The sequence below is a fragment of the Typopeltis vanoorti genome, chromosome 1 (genome assembly GCF_054136105.1).
Source record: "Typopeltis vanoorti isolate ZY-2024b chromosome 1, IOZ_Tvanoo_1.0, whole genome shotgun sequence".
Taxonomy (NCBI): Eukaryota; Metazoa; Arthropoda; class Arachnida; order Uropygi; family Thelyphonidae; genus Typopeltis; species Typopeltis vanoorti.
This window is the reverse complement of record NC_143549.1, coordinates 154,595,912-154,619,012: the sequence shown is the minus strand read 5'-3', so window position 1 is coordinate 154,619,012 and position 23,101 is coordinate 154,595,912. Positions and strand designations below refer to the sequence as shown.

Sequence of the window (23,101 nt, the reverse complement as noted above, 5' to 3'; positions counted from 1 at the left end):
TGCAAACATGACTTCCACACAAGGAGTGTGCAGACCCAAATCCAAGCATGTTCTCAACAGTGCTAACCTGCATACTGCTATATTTGGACTCCTAGGCATGGTCTGTTAGATTAATACTGGTAGGATGCTTGAATAGCTGGTCAAGAAGTGTCCTGATGCATTTACCATAATTTGGTACTATGTACTATCTAGCAGCCAGTTCTAAAATCACCTGACTGCTGTACTCTGGGATGGAGGAGGTGGCAGCTCTCTAGTTAATCATGTGTGTTTGGCATACCCATCAAGGCAGTCATCCACACTACATGTACAAAGAGAGGGGAAACAGAAAGTGACTATCTGGGAGTGGATATGTATTAACATTACCAATCCATTAAAATTTGTTATTGGCAAATAACATACATATGCCCCTATTTGCTCTACTTCTGGTTTCTATATTTTTAAGTGAAAAACATGTTATTTTATGTGTGTTAGTTTACAAAATATATAATTTTGTTATTGGCAGTAATTCTAACAGATACACTTGGTGTGTGTGTGGGGGGAGGGGATGTGTGCACATATTACAATCACTTGTGTGTCCTATACACAACAGGTTGTGGGATTTATATCAGACATTAATGCTAAGAACAGAGAAGGAGCTAGAGGTTGAGAAGGGAAAAGAAGAAATCTTAAAAAAGGTGGGTAATTTCTATAAGAAATTGCATTCTAAATCCAACTAACTTCCTTGTACTACCATAAGCCAATACTGGACAATACAGAAGCTGTCCCTGAGATCAATAGCAGAAAAATTGAGAATGCCATAAGCTAGATGAAACATCGAAAAACCTTATGGTGAAGACAAGACACATGTTGGATTGGACTATTAAAAATGGGATTACATGTATTGTTACCTATTCTGCCAAAAAAACCTATAAAGATAGCATTTGACTCCAAAGCCCATATATTTATTTTTTTTAGATGCTCTAGTGATGACACAAGGTAAAAAATTATCAGTGAATCCATCCCAGACCAATGGCTAAAATCACAGACAATAATTTTGTAAATCACATCTAAACAACTATAGACTAATTTGCTTCTCAGATTTTTAATGCCCACAGAAGGCATCTCAACAATACGACTGGCAAAGAAATTACAAAGTACAGTGAAAAGGCTCAATACTCGTTGTTCTAGTTGTTGTTGTTTTTTTTTGCAAAAATAAAAAAAATATAAAATATAAAATCAGCATACATTAAATGACTTTCTTCAGGAAAATCAGATGATGATATGGATACTTCCATAGCACAATCATAAGGGTGATTGAGAAATTTGCTTCCCATTACTATAAATCATTTATCAGAGTTATTCAAAACAGAATCTCTGGCCAACTAGAAGCAAACATTTAATGAACACTTCTCTATAACAGCTTGTATGTTATCACTTTTATCAAAAAAAAAAACCTATAAGGATAGCATTTGACTCCAAAGCCCATATATTTATTTTTTTTAGATGCTCTAGTGATGACACAAGGTAAAAATACAAAATATATCAAACAGAATCAAGCTAATTACAGCAAAAATAAACTTAAACATCTATTTGTATAGAAAGAAAGGGAGAATATTTCGCAGTCAACAAAAAAAGATGTTAAACAAGGTGACCCAAAAGTCCTAGACTTTTTATAGTTACACTTGAACATTTGTTTAGAAAACCTGACCAGACCAACAAAGGTACCATCATCTTAGGAAAACAATTAAGCACTTTCAGATGACACCAATGAACTGAACAACATATGTAAATTGATGGACTTGAAGTGAATTTTATAAGAACAAAATCATGACTAATAGCTCAAAAATTCCTGTCTTGCTAGAGCTTCAATAATCAATGTGTGACAGAGTATACCTATCTGAGATAAATAATATCCTTAAACAGTAGACAAGTATATTCTAGAGTAACCAAAGCATGGAATAATTACTGGAATTTGGGTCAGTAGATGAAGGATGATTTGTTTATCTCTTTTAAATGGAAAGTATGGATTCCACTATACTGCCCTTATCCACATACGAAAAGATTCTCTCCATCATTTAGGCCATCCTGATGTGTCTATGTTATCCCCTGCTCCTGCAAACTAACTTACTTGACAAACTGGAAGAACAGCAGAAACCTGTCTGGATGATCACATACACTATGCTTATTATTGCACTAAACTCATTCTGGAGCAGCAGAAGCAGATAGAAATCTGAGAGACTATTTCTCGAATCCACCATGGCACTACAAAATTCTCCAAATCTTAACAAATTTGGCTACCTCTTCTTGGGAGACCAGTGGTTAATTATATAGGGACCTTCAGCAAGATTCCATCACAGCACCCATAGAGAGCACTAGTTAGGAACGTAGGATCCTACCTTTCACACAGTTTGTGTCTAAATTTCTCCTAGTTTGTATGTATGTATGCATATGATTCTTCATGTTCGTGAAAATGTCTTGATGATCAAAGCAAAATATTGGTGTAATAATCTAACCAGCTATATAAATTTAGTTAATTATTGACTTAAAATTTTTCATGAAATGATAATATATACTAAAATATTAATTAAAAAACTTTAATCAATACCTTCCAATATTTCAGCAATGTTACACTGGCATCTTCTGGGAACACAAAACTATGATGTGTGCACACAGGCATTAACAACAAGAAAATGAGGCTAAAGAAAGCAACTGGCATTGGTTCTAGAGTCCTAAAGGTGCCCCCTAGCTGGCTAAATTGGGTTGTCTTGGCTGTTTGGCTGATGTTCTTAAGATGCAAGCTTCCCAAATTTGGAGCAGTCTCATGCACCCAAATTTGTTGAGATTTGGGAAGTTTTTTAGAGGCTGAGGCTGATTCTAGGAACAATCTCTCATATTTACATTTGCTAAGATGTAGTAAAGTAGCTTTCTTCCAGCATATTCTGTGGTGGGTATCTAGTGCATGGTCCACAAGTCCTGAGTGGGTATATTGGTGTAGTCTTTGTGTTAAGATACAATCGTTCGGATGCATGTTCTTCAACCTCAATTTACTCGTTAATGCCTACGTGCACATATCATAGTTTTATGTTTCCAGAAAAATGGCAATGTAACATTGCCAAAATATTGGAAGGTATTGATTAAAGTTTTTAATTAATATTTTAGTATACAATGTCATCTTCTGAAAATTTTAAAGTCGTGTGTAACCAATGTATAAGTTTATCTACAAGAATTAGTTAATTATCTCTAGATGCATGTTTTCTCTACTAAACATCGATGTCTAAGCATGCACACCAGTAAGGCCAATAGTCACAAAAAAAGTAGACTAAGAATATACACAGTTTGCCTGATACATAAGATAGATTTTTATTTTTTATTATATTTTTTTTACATGCATACTGTGAATAGTGCATTGTTTTAACTGTTAGTGTGCTCTTTCTAATGAGCACATTGCAACAGCTTCATTAGTTCTCACATGCATACACATTTGAGTGAGAGGGTTTTGTGTCAAAAATAACAAGTTTAAAATACTGCTTTATTTTAAAGTGGGAAAATCCACCTCAGAAACATTTAATGATCTTAAAATAGTGTAAGGAGATGGTTGCATATCATATGAAACAGTTTTTGGATGGTTCACAGGACATTGAGATGGAAGGGATTTAATGGAATTGTTCATAAGTAATCTGTTCCAGAGGACCAAACTGTTAACATTCAGTACTATTTTGTTGTTGTGAACAGCTAAATTGATGAATGAGATGAGGAGGAAGAAACAGTACCAAACAGCCTAGCTGTTTGTTGCACAATACTCATGCACAATGGGTACTAAACATGAAAACTAGTTCTCACTTCATAATCAGCCATAATGTTCAAATACACCAGATTTAGCCTGCTGGAATCCCCCCCCCTCCCCCCACCTCCAAAAAAAAAATGAAATCAGAGTCAAAGGCTGCCAGTTGGATTGATATACTGCTAGATGCCTACCAGTGGTATTTCAAAAATTTGCATGAACAATATGAACATTGCTTTGAGTTAAGGGGAGAAAATGAAAATAATAAAATTAAATTTAAAAAATGCTAAATACTGCTAAATAATATTTAAAAAAAATACTAGATAACTTGTAGGAGATCTCCATGAAGCCTTCAAGGATGCAGAGATCAATCCCTACCATCATATGACATGTAGCATTAGTATGCACCCCATCTAAAGATCAAATAAATAAGGATAGGCTGGCAATTTGGGACTTGCCCAACCAAACTGCATTCTGTACTGGCTAAAATGATGGTACAAGATAATGTCATGCTGGCTTGTGTGTTGTACAGTTACAAAAGGCCCCAGAATCAGAGAACCAGGGCAAACAGTGAAAATAAACAAATTCAACACCAGCAGAATTGAAGATGGACACTATCATTGTAAGAAGTATTAGTGTCAAAGAAGTTGATCTGGCAGAAGAACTAGAGCCATAACTATGATGATGACATAACTGGTGTTATTGAAACCAAGAGGACTAAAATAGGTGATATGCTGCTAAATAATACATATATGATGTTATATTCTATAACAGTAATCAAGGAAAGGAAGGAGTAGCCATAGCATTCACTAAACATGAACATAACTATCTTGATTGATAAGTATTATAAAGTATAAAGATGTGGGAAAAGTTCAAAATGGGAAATTAGACAATGAATCCTATTTGTGTTATGCTGTCACAGAAGATTAAAGAAAAAGTGGAGGAATTTTTGAGTCATTAGAGAAACAGATGACAAAGAAAAAAAAATGAAAAACAGCAAAGTAGGAAATGAACAGGTGCATAGAAATGCTCTGAGAAAAAAAAAAAAGGCAGAGTTATTAACAGTAAGAACAGTAAGTGTATTTCTGTTCAGGACATGAACTATTCATCATAAAACTCTACATTTCAACATAGCACTGTGTGCAGATTATGATGGTAGTGGCATTCTGTGTAGCTCGTGGATTAAGTAGTGGAGGCGGAGTCATAGAGTGCCCTTCCTTGATGAGTCCTTGGAGGTGTCACATAATAATAAGTATGTGCACAAATTCATATGGAAAAAAGATAAAAAATGAAGAAAGTCTTATTGGCTTTGTTATTGTTGATAGTGACATCTTCATGCAAGTTCAGTATACAAGAGATATGAAATAGGAAGTGATCACAATTTACTTCTGAGGAGGATAAAAATGAATATCATATTGTAAAGAAAATTTCATTTTTACTATTAATAAAAAATAATTAAAAAATATATAAAAATAATATTATTACTACCAAAGACTTCTAGGAGTCAGAGATTCATTGAGGGAGACAAAATATCAGCCATACCAGGCTATCATACCTTTCCTTGAATTCATTCTCAATGCCTGCACCCATCACTTTTAAAGGCAAAATGAGGGTAGTTGATTAAAATATGAGTGATAGATAGTACAGGGTCAAAAAACTCACACATAGCCATGTCATCACCCCATAGCAGGAAGAAGTGCATAAGATGACTATGACCTATGTGGAGTCAAGCAAGAACAACTTCCTCTGTTTGAATCCTGAGCAGGATAGACTGCCAGAATTCAACTGCAAGTTTAATTTAGGTTTAGCTTATCATTAAGTCTCTCTGTTCCATAGCTGTCACTGAGATAGCAGTTCTGATAATCTGTACATGATATAGGCATGAGGTGAGTGTATTTCTCTGACATGGTGGATGTCGGAGAAATAAGCTCACCTCATTGCAGTATCTACAGCCTCATATCTCATAATCCCAACATGGCCTGGAATCCAACAGAAGCATGCATCGCAGTGTAGTTTTAATAACTGAAAGGGGGGGGGGGGTACTTCATTCGAGAGAATACTGGATGTTATTATAGTTCTAGACTTCTTATTGCCTGAAGAGAACTTTGTAAGTCTGAATATATTATGCACATTTGGTAACAATGGAATCACATGTACTTTACTGCAAGGTCTATGGCATATAACTCTGCAGCAAAGTTGTTACACTCTAGTGGGATTTGCAGATATAATGATGTCTTGAAAAGATGGCAGAAGATCCCACTAGGGATCTTCTGCCATCCTCCAATTTTGAACCTATCTACATATTTATGTAGATAGGTTCAAAATCAGAGTATTCAGCTCTATGAGCTCTGAAGATCTGCTGGTAGACAACAGCAAGGGTGGAAAATTTCATTAAGGTGCTGAAAGAAAAGCTACATGCTGACATGCATTATTACCATGGGAGGTGTTTGTGGTATCTGTGCTATGTTGTCTACCACTATTTCTAGCTTGTAGGGGAGTTTTATCTGCAAGCCAAAGGGTTTAATGGCAGTTTGTTGTTACAGAGATTCTTGAATTGTGGACAAAAGACAGTTGGATACATGGAGTGCTTTGACAAGGATTTTATTTTAGTTACGTATGAGAAACAACTGCACAGGCTAGGAACAGTACAATTCCTAGCCTATTCCTTCTGCCAAGTACATCCTTGGCAGAAGCACAGACTTGAGATCATAATCATGATGTTATCAATGATTTATACAACAAAACATGGTGCATCTGTCAGCATCCCAGTAGGTGGAAGATAGGGTGCATAGAATGTTCTATGCACCCTATCTTCCATCTTATAAGATGGAGAAATTGCTTTATGTCAGTTAGGAGATGTGCCATCTCCTAATATGGCACATCTCCTAACAAAATGCACACAAACCTTTTGCTGCAAAAATCTGAACCCATTTGCAAGCACCCATTTTGAGAGATGGTCAATGGATTGCCGTAGCTTTCTTTCTATAACCCTCATAATTACATGAATGACAGAAGATGGAAAAGTCATCCACATACATGGCATTACTTACTGTTGGAGGAAGTTGTTCTGTTATCGAGTTGACCTTGATTGCAAAAAGCACGACACTTAAAACAGAACTTTGTGGGACTCCATCTTCTTGGTTATAGGAGTGGAAGAGGGCAGTTCCTCTTGGAGTTGGAAGATTTGGTTAGATAAGAAGTTTTTGATAAAAAGAGGAAGATTCTATGTAAGACCAAAATTACATAAGTCTTGCAGTATTCCAAACCTCCAAGCAGCGTCATGTTTTTTCCACATAAAAGAAAACTGATACTAGATGCTCACACTTTAGGAAGGCATCTTTAATGGATGCTTTCAGCTGGACAAGATGATCAATAGTAGAATGATATTTTCGGAAGCCAGAGTGTATTCTGGAAAAAAAGGTTGTCTCCAGAAACTATAAAGACAAGAGTGAACCATTTTTTCCAGAGTCTTACATAGGCAGCTGGTGTCAGTAGTTACTCGGAAATTATGGAACTTTCCCTGGCTTAGAAAAGGAAATTATAACCGTCTTTTGCCAGGTACCTGGAAATATGCACTCATGGAAAATTTTGTTGTAAAGATTGTTGATCCATGGCTGTACCACTGGATATTATCTGGTCCAACAGCAGTTGGACAACATTAAAGCAAAGAGCTTTAATTTCTTCTTTGGTAAATGGCCTGATGAATTCTTTTGTGCTGTTCAAAGAAAACTGGATTGTTGTTTTTCAGACCAAAGACTTTCAGACTTTGCTTTTTTCAGACAAAGAACTTGGGGGGGGGGGGTAAGAAAATGTTGCAAAAGTCTCCTCAAGTGTGTCAGCAATAGCTGTTGGATCAGCAACTGTGCAACCATTGTGTTCAATGATAGAGCCAGTGGGAATATATCTGCCTTTCATTTTCTGAATGATATAGAAGAAGTAAATTGGATCCAGGATTCCTTCTTCCTTCTAGTTCTGGTAACAGATATATCTAGCTCAAGTCTAGGCACATTTGAAAGCAATTAAGTTTGTTGTTGTAGGGCATCTGCAAAAAATACCCTAAGCTTTTTTTTTCTGGTCTTCTTTGGCTGCTGTGAATCATCATAACATCATGGCTTAGAAAAATGTGGTAATTGAATAGATGCTTTAGGAATTGTAGTTGAAGCTGCTGCTATAGTACACTCTATTACATGCTTCACTACATCAACGATAAGAGATGACCTGACTGTTGCAGAATCAAAATCTGTTAACGAGGGAAAGGTGGACCGGTCAGCTTGCTCAATTTTCAACCGTGATATCTGTAATGTGGTACATGGCTGCCCATATAGAAAAGTGGATATCATGGGAAAGTGATCACTTTCAAATAGGCCATTATCAGTTTTTCCACTTAAACAGTGGGGAAAAGGGAGGGTAAACAGATAACGAAGTCAATAGCAGTGCATGCCCAGGTAGGCAAGTGGAACAAGGAGTTGCTTCCTGTATTTAAGAGGGAGAAATGTTGTTGTTGAGCATACATTCAACAACTCTTCCTCTGATATTTCTCTGGGTGCTATCCCACAGAGTGGAATGCCCATTTAAATTTGCCATTAAAAGTAAGTGGGATGGTCACTGCAATATGACATCATTAAGTTCATCTTGAGAAATATCTGCTGCAGGAGGGAGACAGATGCAGCATACTGTTATTACATATCTGACTAAGAGTATTATAAAAGCTGCTTCCAAGCTGGTGTTAATTTGGATCTGTTGGAAGGGGTATGGTTGCCCACAAGGATAGCGACTCCTCCGTGGGCAAGTCCTGTACTTCAAATAATAGTAACATTATGAAGAATCGGATTATCACTAGGCTTGAGGTATGTTTCCTGCAAGATAAAGCATATCGGTTTATACTTCTGCAAGAGAACCTTGATGTCATTTGTGTTTTGTCTGAATCCACGACAGTTCCATTGTAGGAATATTTCCATTATTTCTTTTGGTGGTATCATCTGGTTTCCTATGATGAGCAATATGTTTTCATTAGTCTTGGATGTTTTTCTTTTTTGGGAATTGTGGATGAGATTAAAAAGAGTGGAATGCAAAAATCAGCTACAATTGGCACAGACCATCCATGATGAGTTCCAAATCCTTCTGGATGAAGAAGGATGACATTTTTCCAAATGGGTGTTCTCCTGATGAGTGTAATATTAAGAACAGTGGTGGACTTATTTGCAGCTTCTGATGATTTTTGTTTCTTACTTTCATTCTCCATTGATGATAATATGGTTTCTGAACTTGGCTGGGATTGTTGAGGGGCCCTGATAAATAAGAGGATGAAAAAGTGTTCATTATCAGAAGTTTTGTTTGCCACCAGAGCTCCTCACCCACCATGGAGCTACATGGATGACCACTGACTGACAGGCAATGACAGCACTTGTCAGATCTCCAAAAGCTGTAAACTGCAGCCGGGAGATGTCTTTATTGAAGCAGTGACAGAAGACTTCTGTCACCCTTCTATCTTCTGACAACATTTCATCTTCTTCTGGAAAAATATCCCAGATGCCGTCAAATTCCACTCCCTCTAGGGAACTCGACATATTAATTTTTAGCTACCTGAGGGGAAGTAGAGGTATTCATGCTATCTGTTGATGAGCCATCTAATAAAGGGTCTGGAGACATATCTTTGATCCTCTGTGGTGCATGTTCCATTAATTTTTTTAATAAGAGAATTTTTATGTAGTGGGACCCTTTCTGTCATATTTTCAGGAGTGAGTGATGATTTCTCTCTTTCATTCGTTCAAAGGAATAGTGACCACATCATATCTTTCAGAGTTGTTGCAGTTGTGAGAAGGCAGAATTGACATTCTTGTCAATGTCCCAAGTATGCCGGTTGGTCTCCCTCAGCGTTCTGACATTTTGCTCTTTCAGTCCTTATTCTCATGTTCCACAATGGGCACAGGCAGTTTCAAAATGACTATATTTTTGACATTTAAAACACCATTAAGGGGTTTAGAATTGTCCAGAATATCTCAACTGTCCAGTACGGCTCTACTGGACAGTTGAGATATTCTGCTTTGAAGATGTTGGTGGTTTCGGTTTGTTAAAGGTAAGGATGATATTTTTGGTGGGAACCAGATGCCATTCCCTACGTATTAGGATTCATCTTATGGCTGTCACTCCTTAGTCCTTGAGTTTGGAACATATCCCTTTATCAGGAACATCACGGAGATTCCACTCAGATATTACGCCTCTAGAAAAGTTTAAAGTTTTGTGGGGAGTAACTGTAATTAGTATTCCCCTAGTAGATGTTGCATTTTTCTGTCACTCCTTAGTCTTCTGTCAGAAGACAGAAGGGTAACAGAACTTTTCAGTCTTCTGTCACTGCTTCAATAAGGACATCTCCAGACTGCAGTTTCTTTACAGCTTTTGGACATTCTGACAACCCTGCTGTCATTGCCTGCCAGTCAGTGGGCATCCATGTAGCTCCATGGTGGGTGGGGAGCTCTGGTGACAAACAAAATTCCTCCTGATAATGAACACTTCTTCATCCTCTTATTTATCAGGGCCCTCAACAATCCCAGCCAAGTTCAGAAACCATATTATCAGCAAATTAGTCCACCACTATTCTTAATATTACATTCATCAGGAGAACACCCATTTGGAAAAATGTCATCCTTCTTCATCCAGAAGGATTTGGAACTTATTGCGGATGGTCTGTGCCAATTGTAGCTGGTTTTTGCATGCCACCCTTTTTAACACCCTCCTGTCCCTGTTAGTCATTTCTGGCAGACACCCTGAGTGTTTTCCTGCACTAGTGATGCCAAAACGTCTCCATTTGTTGATCACATCGCCAATCATTGATTTTGGATGCTCCAGTCAAGCAGCAATGGCACATATGGACATGCCACCAATGTGACAGCCCACATTGACACCTCTCTTGAAGTCACCGAGTTTACATCATATTGCCATACCACCTGTGTTCAACTGCTATGATGAAATACTGCTTTCTACTATCTGTACACCAGTTTTTATGTTATTAACAAACCTGGAATATTCCATAACTTCAAATAACAGAAGTCTCTGGACAATTCTTGGTAGGTAGTGTATGTACGTATGTGTGCATATATACACACACATACATATATATATATACATACACCCATATAAATATACGAAAGTGTGTGTGTGTGTCTGTATATATATATATATATATATATATATATATATATATATATATATATATATATATAAAGTTCACTTAGATGTTGAAAAAGAGCAATATGAAAGCTGAAGCTTCTCTCTCTATATACAGGACTTCAATGATTTCTTGAGATGAGTATCTAGAAATGAGTAACCAAGATGGTGACTGGTTTGTGGAATACATACTGTGAGGATAGACTGAAGGTTGGGGGTTAGACTAGTTGATAAGCAACAGAGAGAAGAAATATGATAGAAACAAAAGTTGCTGAAAAGATTTTACAGTTTCAGGGGAATTTTTTTCAATAGCTGTTTGGAGAAGGAAAAATTCATCTCTAGAAGTTGAATTCGGTCTGGCTGTTTAGAATTAGCCAAAGCAACAAAGGCAATGCAGCCAGTGTATTATGTCTATTAAATGCATGTTCTTTTGGCTAGTATGTTTTGTGGAATAAAAAATCCAAGTTATTGGGAAGAAAAAACACTGTTCCCTTCATATGAAATTGGCTGACTCATCTTGCTGAAGATCCTTATAAAGGCTTTTCACATCCTAGATGGGATTCAGACTTGGACCTTTACAGCCAAAGGATATCACTGATACCAGTTGAGCAAAAGTGTGGTTTAGCAGGGATAAGAGGACTGCATTTGTTTTCTTTTTTTTTAATTGGAGAGGGATGAATGAGTAGAATAAGTTCCCAGAGAGGGTTGTGTATGTAACGTCATTGAATGAGTTTACAAAGAAACTATGTAAACGAAATGGCCTCACTATGACACACAAATGTCCAATTAATAATGATAATAATAAATCTAGAACAATTCATCATTATATCTTGTTATGTATCCTCAATCAGTACACAGAACATTATAACAATTCAACACAATGTGACATGGATTGCTTACAGGTGGAAACCAGATAACTGGGACTTGACTTTCACATAGCTCAAGAAAAGACATATGGAAAACTAACCACTATTTCTGTCTGGTTCAGTCATCACCTTCCCAAGCTGAACCCTCTTAGTAGATATTCTTCTTGAATAATGAATAGTTCTTAGCTAAAGAGTATCTGATCTAACAAACTTAGTTTATTAGCAACCTCTGTTCTTTCACATACTAACCTGAAATTCTGAAAGCTTTTGTAGTGAGCTTTTCCATGGGTGCAAAAGCAAATGTTGGCAACATATAAGCATATGATCTGGCTTCACAAAAATTTTTACTGTTAAATGATGGAATAACTTGCTTTATACCTACATGAAGGGAAAACATATATAAAGTATGACACAACACTATGCAATAAATAAGCCCATTAAAGAAGTTATGATTTATATAATATGAAATGCATGGTTTTTTTTTTAAATCTCTTTAAAAATCTCATTTATGAAATATACTTTTTCATGAAAAAATGCTTTCATCCTATATTTTCCCTACAAATATACTTGTATTTTTATAAATATGTGTAGACTGATAAAAATTCAGAACAGATTACACAAAGAAAATATTAAGAAAAAAAAAAAACTTTTCCTGTTATGTAAAGGAACCAGTGGGTTTTCCATAAATCTAAACAAACATATAAGGTAATAAAATCACTAAATTTTAATTAACTAAAAACAGTTCAGTTAAAACAATAAATATTATACTGTGAGCATCTCACAGCATTTTCAACTTATGACTAAGAGATCCACAGGAAATTCTAAACCAACTGCTTAATGTTGTGTATATCTAACAATGGCAAATGGCCATAGTTACACACATACAGCTCTTTTGTACACCAATGTAAGTATGCTTAGTTAAACAAAAAAACTAAGTAACAACTCCAAGTCGTGAGCCAAACCAGGCTTGCATGGTTGTATAAGATGGATAAAGTCTTGATGTTAAGAGATTAACAAACAGGCAATTTTACTAAAGCAGGACAAGTTGCTCAAAAAAACTCATTTGCCTTTAAAAACAAATATCCATTTGGCTGAACTTGGGAATATTAATTCCAAGACTTTCCAGTAGGCATTTTAGAGTTATTTAAATTTCTTGTTAATTCTGAATATTTCACTTGGAAGATTAAACTATAATGGGCAGTCTGTTCATCCATCCCATTCTTGTCCAATACTACTTTATATGTTTAAAACAGAAGAAATATTCCCTTCTGTACATCCTCACCTTCTCTGCAAAACCATTATGCACACAGCATCTTTGCCATTTGAAAACAATACAGTGAACAAGATTTATAACATTTTCTTCATAAAATCAACACATTCTTTCCAGGACTGAGTTTATATACTTGAGAAATAATCACAGGGAGCATTATTCCTTTATGTTTGCATGAATTGCAAACAGATGGTTCTCTACCACTGTTAATCTCACATGGTCAGAACATTAAACTAATATGAAGACCCTACTAACAAGAACTCAAAACATCTGATCCTCTGATGCACATCTTCAACAAGAAATATTAACAATCAAAAATACAATGTTCTTAAATGGCTACAAGCCTAAAGTGACTTTAAAAAACTGACTACTTTTGCAATGAGTCTTCAGACTCCATGGAGGCTTGAAAATAATACTTTTCCCTAATCCTCCAAATCAATATGAATTAAGTGTAATCTCATTTCTGCATGTGAAGTATCTGTCGGTTACTTCTGGTTCTCTCTCTTAAAGATAAACTCGCCCTTACATGGTGTTTATCAAGTCTCCAGCTCACATAATCTATGTGATTGGTAAAGAAAGAGATCTCTGAATATTAACAACACATTCAGCTTATAAAATCCGACAATTCTATTCTAGCTCAGCATGGGGATAATACTAACTATGGGATCCTTTGGACTAACTCTAAATTACTGCATCAAAGCATCTCCAAGCATGAACAGTTATTGTTTAAGGAAAGTTCCAGCATTATTATTCACTCAATCTGAACTGGAATGGATAACAAAATCTGGGAAATAATTTCAAACTGCAAAATTTTAAAATATTTTTACTAGCCCTTAATACACTTTATACTGAAATGCATTATTATACAGTAGGAGTCTGTATAATACTGCATTTGATATCTATATCATAAGGTTCCATGACTCTTGAAGCCTCCACAACTCCAACAGTCATGCAGGCTCTTGAAAATTAAAATTGCTTTGAAACTGCTATAAAAGACTAAGCTTGAAATATCCGTTGTAACTGTTTTTAGTTAAATTTTAATTATTTTATTATGGTACATGATTATTTATTCAAATTTTTATGCATTCGCATATGTTTAAAATTTTGAGTACTTTCTGTATAAAGCCCATTTAAAACTTTGAACAAAGCATAGATGACAGCATCATGCAAAAAAATCATGCTGCGAATCAGCATTCTTCCTGTTCACAAAATTGTCAACAGCTAAACTCAAAATTATGAAGAAATAAGTTGAGAGTAATATGCTGAGGTAAAGCCAATGTTTATTATGCATCACCCACCCTGAAAAAGTTGTAAATATATAGTACAATGGTGCTGTGGATGGGCTAAGGAATTTTTTTTACCATTCTTTATTATTTTATTTTTGTATTTTTTATTAATTTTTTTGCACAGTTTGGAAATGCTTCTATAGAAACTAAACACAGAATTCTTTTAAGCCATTTTAGGCCTCCAATAAGCAGGGCAGTGGTCTCACAGCAGGCAATGAAATTCATTTCCCCCCTAAAGATAATCACACACATCCATGCCCATGGTAGATTAAAATCCCAAAGCATGTTAGCTGGAGAGTAGGTAGGTTAACCAATTTGCCAACCAGGGAATGTACTAGTAGAAGGTACCATTTAATAATAATGTTGATTAATCTGATGTCATCTGTGGCTACAGCCTATCAGTTACTTCAAGTATAAAAACTTAAAAACAAACACTCTCTCTCTCTCTCTCTGAAAAGCATAGTGTTATAAATGTTCACATTTAGCTTTAGCTGAAAAGCCCCTTCCCATCATAGATGAATCTTAACCAAGCAAGGTCTTTATAAACCAAACCACATCATCTATATCAACTGAGTCATAGAGGCTCTTGAAAGTTAAAGTTGGTTTGAAAATTGTCTCAACTGTTTTAGTTAATTTCTGATTCCATATAAATTTAACTTGTTCCTAACCATACCAGCTTTGCTTTATTCCATTACTGATGTCAATCTTTGCCATCTTCACTAAAAACTTGTCTAACTTGAAAATTGAAACTGTCTAACTGAACTAAATGTGAGTGAGTTAGCTGGATTCACAGAGAATAGATGGATTTTCCTCCTCATATCCTGTTTTTTTTTTTTTTGTTTTTGTTTTTAATCCCATAAATCAGAAAAATCAGTCTAAGAATATATGCATTTCACAAAAAAAGTAGACAATGTCAATAACATAAACCAATCCAAATAAATCTAAAACTCTGATAAAATAGTAGTTAATACATATGAATATGAAGCTAAGTTGCAAGACTGTGAGAGAACATTTGGCAAAGCACATAAAGAAGGTAGAAATTAAAATGTACTTGACTTGCTTTATAGGTTCTCCACTGAGAATGATATTGATTTTTCCCATGTTCCTATTCTTTTTTTTTTTTTTAATTTTTGTCTTTTCATACCAAGTTAGTTATAGCAGTTATTTAGTACAGATAAAATCCATTATCTATATGTAGATAATTTATTTAAGAATATAACATCTGTAAAAAAAAATAAAGAACTAAGTTTAACATCTGCAATTCTGATACCAGATTTAATGTTACTGTCCTTCATAATGTAATCCATACAGATTAAAGATTACACTATGAAGATTTCATTTGCTTTATACCTGATTATATTGAACCATTTTTTAATATACATCTTACATATAACTACTAACTTACAATTTAAGTACAAGCTATATAACTATTATTATTATTAAGAGAGACCTCCAGGGAGTTAGGGATACATCGAGGTAGGCCACATACCACCCACACCAGCTATCAAACTCATTATTGAATTCATTCACACTACTAGCACACACAACAACCAATGGCAATCCATTCCAATCACACACGACCCTATGAGAGAAAAATCTAGCCCTCGCCCTCTTGTCCTTTCCCCCACCCTCCATAAAATGAAAAATTCCATCAACTGAAATGCTGTATGACCCTTTCAGAAGAATGCAAGTCTCGATCATATCGCCCCTTTCTCCTGTTTGCTAGTGTCTGCAGTCTACAAATTCTCAATCTGTCATCATAATCAGTCTTAATTTCTCTCTCCACTTATCAGAATCACAACATACCCTAGTCCAAGTGAGGGCTTATTAAGGACTTATAAAGAGGCAAAATGACATTCTTAGCTTTATATGTCAAAGTTCATTTCAGTATTGTAATTATCTTTTGACTTATATTTGCAATCTTTGCTACCCTGAACTTCAACTTGTTAGCTACTAATAATCCAAGATGCTTAGCCTGATCAGTTTCTTCTAGCAAAATCCCACCAATATAATTCAACATTGGATATCTAATCACACCAAAGTGCATGACTTTGCATTTACTGACATCCATTTTCCCATGCCCACAATTCTAGCCTATTCAAATCATTCTGTAAGTACTGCATATCAGCAATACTGAATGCCGAAATGCATCTTTGCATCATTCAGCAAATAGCTGTATGTCACATGTCAAATCCTTCCCAATATCATTAATGTACAGATTGAATAACAGTGGACCAAGGACTGATCCTTGTGTTAAGCCACTAGTTATTCATTTATTTATTAAACTACATACTGAGAGTGCATTATTACACATACAAATCTTACTAGGTCTAGGTTGAAGCCTTTACAAGAGATCACCCGATTCCAGTATGAAGCATCCTAATGGTCATATGTTGATGGCAGCACCAAGCCACCAGTGTGCCCTGCAGAGCACGCAGAGACAGAATTTTAAAGTCCCATATGACAGTCCTAATAAAGAGAGGTCTTTATAACTAGCAGAGCACCAAACCCTACAAAAAGAAATAGTAGCACTGGTAAAGTGAGGAGTTGTCCCAAACTCCTCTTGTATTAGTCTTACAGAGTCTTGGTTCTGCTTGTAGTATTGCACCTTGTTAGGATAGCTAGAGGTGAGTGGGTGCCCAGTACCTACTACCTGGGCATCAAATAACCCATGCTTATTTTTCTTTCTTTATTATCAAATCTAGTTTCCTTAAGCCTACCTCTGTACAGAAGTGAGGTTCTACCATGGTCTACCAACCTTTATTTCTTAAACAGTTATTTAATATGGAGGCCACAGCATCATGTCTCCGCACACAGATTCCGTGTGTTCTAAATCAACACAGAGAGATGTCAAATGTCACTGTAGTGGCAGCCAGCCCTACAGTTAATGTCATCTCTATCCTTGTGGGTAGGGCATTAATTCTAGTCCTAATAAGTTCTACATACTCATATCCTGGTAGTAATCTGGTACCACCTCTAATCCACTGATGTTGAGGGGGCACCTTGAAAGATTCACAAAGAGAGGTGCCACTGACAAAACCATGAAGTAGAGATGACCATCTCTTATGCTCTGCCAATGCTGTCACTATCTGGAAGCCCTAGTACTGGATCCAACCCCTAGTGCATCTGTAATCATCTTGAACAATAGAACTATGGAAAGCCTTCCTGCAGATAGGTAAGGAAGAAGCTTCAAGCTTTGTTAACCAGATGAAACAGAGTTGTGGAATCAACCAGTGGAGAGATGGAATACCGAGCCCTCCAGCCTTCACTCTAGCATGAAAATATGCCTTTTGAGTGTCAGAAAGTAGACAGAACCAAGATCTCACGGCTGAGCAAACTGCCCTATCCATTCGGGATAGTACTGAAACATATGTTCTTCCCAGTACCAAATTATGATAATACCTAGGAAGTAAATAGACAGAATAAAGAGCCTCTGCTGTGGCTGAGGAGCTTTCCTCAAAACAGTATAGAGCCCAGCAACCAAGGGTGAGAGAGACAGGAGACCTTCCTTTTGGAGTGAAGAAGATACCCATGTATCTCCATTCTTCCAGGATGGTCAAAGAATGTAATGCCCTATCGTGCAGGGAAAACTCAATATTCTCAACTTTAAGCATCTTCTCATGGCCTGAAGGGACAAGGACTAAAGAGCAAGACTTCTCTACATTAATATTAAGGCCTCTGACATGAAAGAAGTCAACTGTCCGGTTAAGGAGTTCCTACAAGCCTACTTTAGTAGAGACCATAAGAATGAGGTCGTCGGCAAAGGCCATCGAATTAAAAGAGTGTGCACCAAAGGAGTAACCAATATGGTTAGGAAGAGAGAAACTCATCAGTGATGCAATTAAAGAAAAGAGGGGGGATAGAGGATCACCCTGGCAAACTCCCTAAACAGCGAGAATAGAAGCCACATGGAATCCTGTAGTGACAGAAAGGGAGCTATCAGAGTAAAGCTCCAATATATATGAAAGAAAGGGTTAGACATCTGGCAATAGATGTCCAACTCCCAACTTCATTGGACATCTATTGCCCAGGGAGTTGGGCAATAGATGTCCAACTCCCTGGACCTCCAAAGGCCTTTTGGAGGTCCAGGGACACCATGTAGAGAGGTCTAAAGTAGTGTCAGGAATCAGAAAGAAGGGAAGAAAGGATAAATGCTCTTTGATGGAAGTCATTCTTAATATGTTGTTGCAGTCTCTTAACCACAACTTTATGGAACAAATGGAGAATCACTGGAGAAACTGTAATTGGTCTGTAGTCTGCTACTCTAGTAGCTGTGTCCTTCTTGGGAATAAATATAGTTCTGGAACTGCAAAGATATGGAGAAATTGCTCTGGAGGATAAGAGGGTATCAAGTAGATCTTGCAATATCTGCAAAGGCACCTTCCATAGCCTAGATGAGCTAGATGGGAGAGCTGCTTAATTTATTCTGTAGACACTGGATGAAATAATGAAGATACAGGGATGGACTGAAGCACCTTGGGTTGATCTTGATCTGAAAGACGAGGTGGAGTACAGAACACTGTTTTTCAAAACTCAACAAAGTCCTCATGCTGTTCTTCAAGAGGAGGAAGATGGGAGGTGCCATTAAGGATGGTTTGATGCACCTCCCTCTATTCTTCTTGTAGAGGGCTTGCATTACTGAATAAGCCCTCTTCTTTGCTTCCATCTAGATACATTATTTGATGAACTAGGCTGAGGCTGATGTTGCACTGGCTGTTGGTTCAAAATAGAGAATACATCCTGTGGGTATTTGTTGTCAAGACTATGAGAGACATCATAGTCTTGACAAAAGTAGGCACGAATGACTGCTTTAAGAGGGTTATGGTTATTCACTGGAAGGGGAGGTTGGTGCACAGCTGAGGAAAGTCTAGAGACCAGAGACTCCTCAGCTATTTCTGGAGGTTGGGTGGAAGAATGGAAATCAGATGTTATGGAGGTTGGCATGGGATATATGGAGATATTACCCATACCATCATGGGGAGAAGGCATGGCCATTTCTTGGAGCAACTACTTATAGTCAGCCTTCCTCCTGTGACACTTAATGGCATCAGATGAATGATGGAGAAAAACTTCAGCAAGAGCCTCATTGATGTTCTTGACACCTTTTGCCAAAAGGTAAACTTCATGGGTTGCTAGGATCTTTTCTACTTCTTTGTTACTCTGGTGCAATGAATCAAGGTTCACCCGTTCTTATAGCAGCATTGGCCTCTGATGGATGTTTGGAAGTGCGGTACACCCCAAGGCCAACTGAAGTGATGAATGCATGATTGCAGATGGAATAAACAGAAGTTTCAAGTTCGTTGCTGCTGGAACTGATGGGCTGGTTATAGATATCACAAGTTCGGATTCCCTTAAAGCTGGCAGACTCACATCCCCCCTATACCATTTTTTGATATTTGTCAGTCAGCCATCCTCTTATCCATTAAGCACAGACTGCTAATATAAAATATTAGCAGTCTGTGCTAATATTTTATAATCCAAACCCATATATATATATATATATATATATATATATATATATATATGTGTGTGTGTGTGTGTGTGTGTGTGTGTGTGGATTTGGATTATATATATATATATATATATATATATATACACACACACACACACACAGTAAAACTCCTTTTTTTTTTACACTTTTCAGGGGACTGATGCAAAAAATTGTAAATAGCAGGAAATGTAAAAAAACATTAAAAACAAAGGCTAAAAGATGACTTACTGCTAGTATGCGAGTCTACATACTCGATTACAAAATTTAATAACTGAAAATAAATGAATTTACAATTACTTACATTTATCTATTTAAAAAAATCTTTAATTGTTGATTTTTTTTTTTTTTTTTTGACATAGCGTCAGATTGCTTTGCATTGAGTTCAATGCTTGACATCTGTTTTCTACTATCGTGTTCAAAGTGGATACGGAGAGTCCAAGATTTTTTGCTAAATGCACACGTGTTACAACATTCCAATCTACACTTCGCAGAATTGACATCTTTTCTTTTCTTCTACCGAAATACATTTTCTGTCTTTTTTCTCCATGTTACTAACATGGATAATCCACCACTGCAACTTGAAAGCAACTTTCACACGCTAAATTACGTAGCAGAAATTCTGCAATATCAATTCGTACTGTGATTGAAAAATCACAGTATCGCTCATCACTACATTACAGCTGCAAGCATGCAGGTCACAATGATGGCAGAAGCGAAACTACAGCCGAAAGCAACGCCATCTGGGAACAGAAATGTGCAGATTTCGGTAAAAATCGATTCTAAAATCAGTATTGCCACCCGAGAAAAAAAAACGCAAATCATGGGAAATAACGTCCACATCAAGTTGTTAATGGCGAGAAAACAATATATCGTAAGAATAGGCCCTTAAGACGGGACCAACGGAAAATGACGTAAATGGCTGGAAAACATCAATTGCAGGAATGTAAAAATGGGGTTTTACTGTATACACACACACACACACACACACACACTAGCATATATGTATATGGGTGTATGTATGTGTACACACAAACTCCACCAATAATCGTCCAGACACTCCTGTTATTCGAAGTTATGGAACATAATAGATTTGTTAATAACATAAAAACTGGTGTACAGATAGTAGGAAACAGTATTTCATCATAGCAGTTGAACACAGGTGGTATGGCAATATGATGTAAACTCGGTGACTTCAAGAGAGGTGTCAATGTGGGCTGTCACATTGGTGGCATATCCATATGTGCCATTGCTGCTCAACTGAAGCATCCAAAATCAACAACTGGTGATGTGATCAACAAATGGGGACATGGCATCACTAGTGCAGGAAAACAACCAGGGTGTCTGCTGAAAATGACTGGCAGGAACAGGAGGGTGTTAAAAAGGATGGCATGCAAAAACCAGCTACAACTGGCAAAGACCATCCATGATAAGTTCCAGAGCACCAGTAACTTCAAGGTGAGCACTAATGCTGTACAGAAAGAACTCCATTTACTGAGTTTCCACAGAAGAGCAGCAGCACACAAGCCAAATATCACAACATGAACAAGTTGGCTCATCTGGCCTGGTGTAAAGAGCATGTGAACTGGACAATTGACCAGTAAAAAATGGTACTCTGGAGCGATGAATCACCCATTCACAGACACAGTATTTCAGCACTGTGTCTATTCTACAGGTGCTTCCATGATCGTTGCTCCAGTGAATTGGCAACTGGCAACCATCAATCCTCCGCTTTCTGTTGTACCTGTTAATATAAGAGCAGCAGCTGCCTGGCATCCCTTTATTGTTGAACTGCAAACACACTGAACATGCTTTTCTTTTTCTTCTTTTATTCTGTACAACCTCTGTCCTCTCGAACAGCCCTCCTCATGAAGTATTCCCAAACAACTATAAACAAAGCCATTTATAAACTAACCAGATCCAGGAATAAACACATGACCATGGTTTAATATTAGACAGACATTAGGCACCCAAGCTAACATTTGAAAATTGAGATATTTGCCTGACTGGTGAGCCATCACAAAATTTTTCAAGTCCTATTGTTTGTTGCAAATATTGCTAGTTTTTTTTTTTTTTTTTTTTCCCAGCATAAGCGTATTGCAAGTAGTATTGCCTCCTCAATTTCATTTTCACCTTGTATAATTCTGAAGAACTAGTAATGCTATATAAAATAAATAAATAAATATATATATTTCTACAGTAGAACATTGTTCTTGTTTAAGATGTTGAATAGATGTTTAGAGAGATCTTAGTCATCCCTAAGCTCTCAAAAATTCTTGTCACTTGATTATTGACTTGAGCAGAGAAGGAAGCAATTAGGTTGATCAACAACTGGTCTCTACAAATACTTTCATATTGTTATAAAGAAATATAGAAACATGGAACTGGCATTAGTAATTTTCCCTAATCTACTGTAAATCTATTGAGATAGCTTGAGCAATAGTTTCACTTCACAGTTCAATACTCAGAGAACAAATGCTTTATTTTGTTTTCTTGATTTACTGTACTGTTATCTTTTGAAGTAATTTCACTTGATATGTATTTCCTAAATTTGTTATATCTGTTTAATATGCTCATTCATAGTTATTTATTATAACATGAAAAGTCTTATCATCTAAATGATATGACTATTTAAATTTAACATTCTAAAATTATCATTAAAAAACTTCATGAAGCCTGATGACGAAGAGAATGATAAATAAATGAAGTAATAATTTATATTTACAGAAGCATTCATCTTAAACCTGAACGCTGGTGTTAACAAATGCAGGGGTGAATTTGGAAGTTAACTAGGAGAATGAAACAACTGTGGCTTAAAATAACTTTCTATTAAACTATTATTATTATTGTTACAGGCTACTTCATGGAGTCCTTAGACTCATTGATAGAGATGCTAAACATCATACCAAGCTATCCAATATTTGTGCAGTATCTATCATATCTTTGCTATGAGTTCAAAGCAAAGCATACTTTGCTTTGAACTCATTCACATTCATGGCACTCACAACAGACTCTAGCAACCTATTCCGCTCATTCACCACTCTCCAAGCAAAAAATCTAGTTCTAACACCCTTGTAACTATACTCTTGCTCAGTTTCCAAGGATGGCCTCTAGTTCTCCTACTACCAGACCTGTTCTGAAATCAAATATCTGGGAGGCTATTATCAAGAAACAGTCAGTTGAATGATCAAGATCCTTCTCACTGTGCTCAGAGAGGGTACCAGTTAGGATTTATACCATTTTTTTTAAAACTCAGATGTTTGTCAT

At 36.4% G+C, this 23,101-nt stretch overlaps 1 protein-coding gene across 3 annotated transcripts in view; it reads right to left on the bottom strand.

Annotated features, from left to right (window-relative positions):
- The window catches only part of LOC150110558 (pseudouridylate synthase 1 homolog), a 173,493-nt gene that overhangs the window by 94,076 nt on the left and 56,316 nt on the right, over nucleotides 1-23,101 (bottom strand). For all 3 annotated transcript variants that reach the window (XM_090394778.1, XM_090394787.1, XM_090394768.1), the window contains exon 5: nucleotides 12,040-12,168. In XM_090394778.1, coding sequence (XP_090250904.1) covers nucleotides 12,040-12,168 — 129 coding nt within the window. The remainder of the gene's footprint in view (nucleotides 1-12,039; nucleotides 12,169-23,101) is intronic.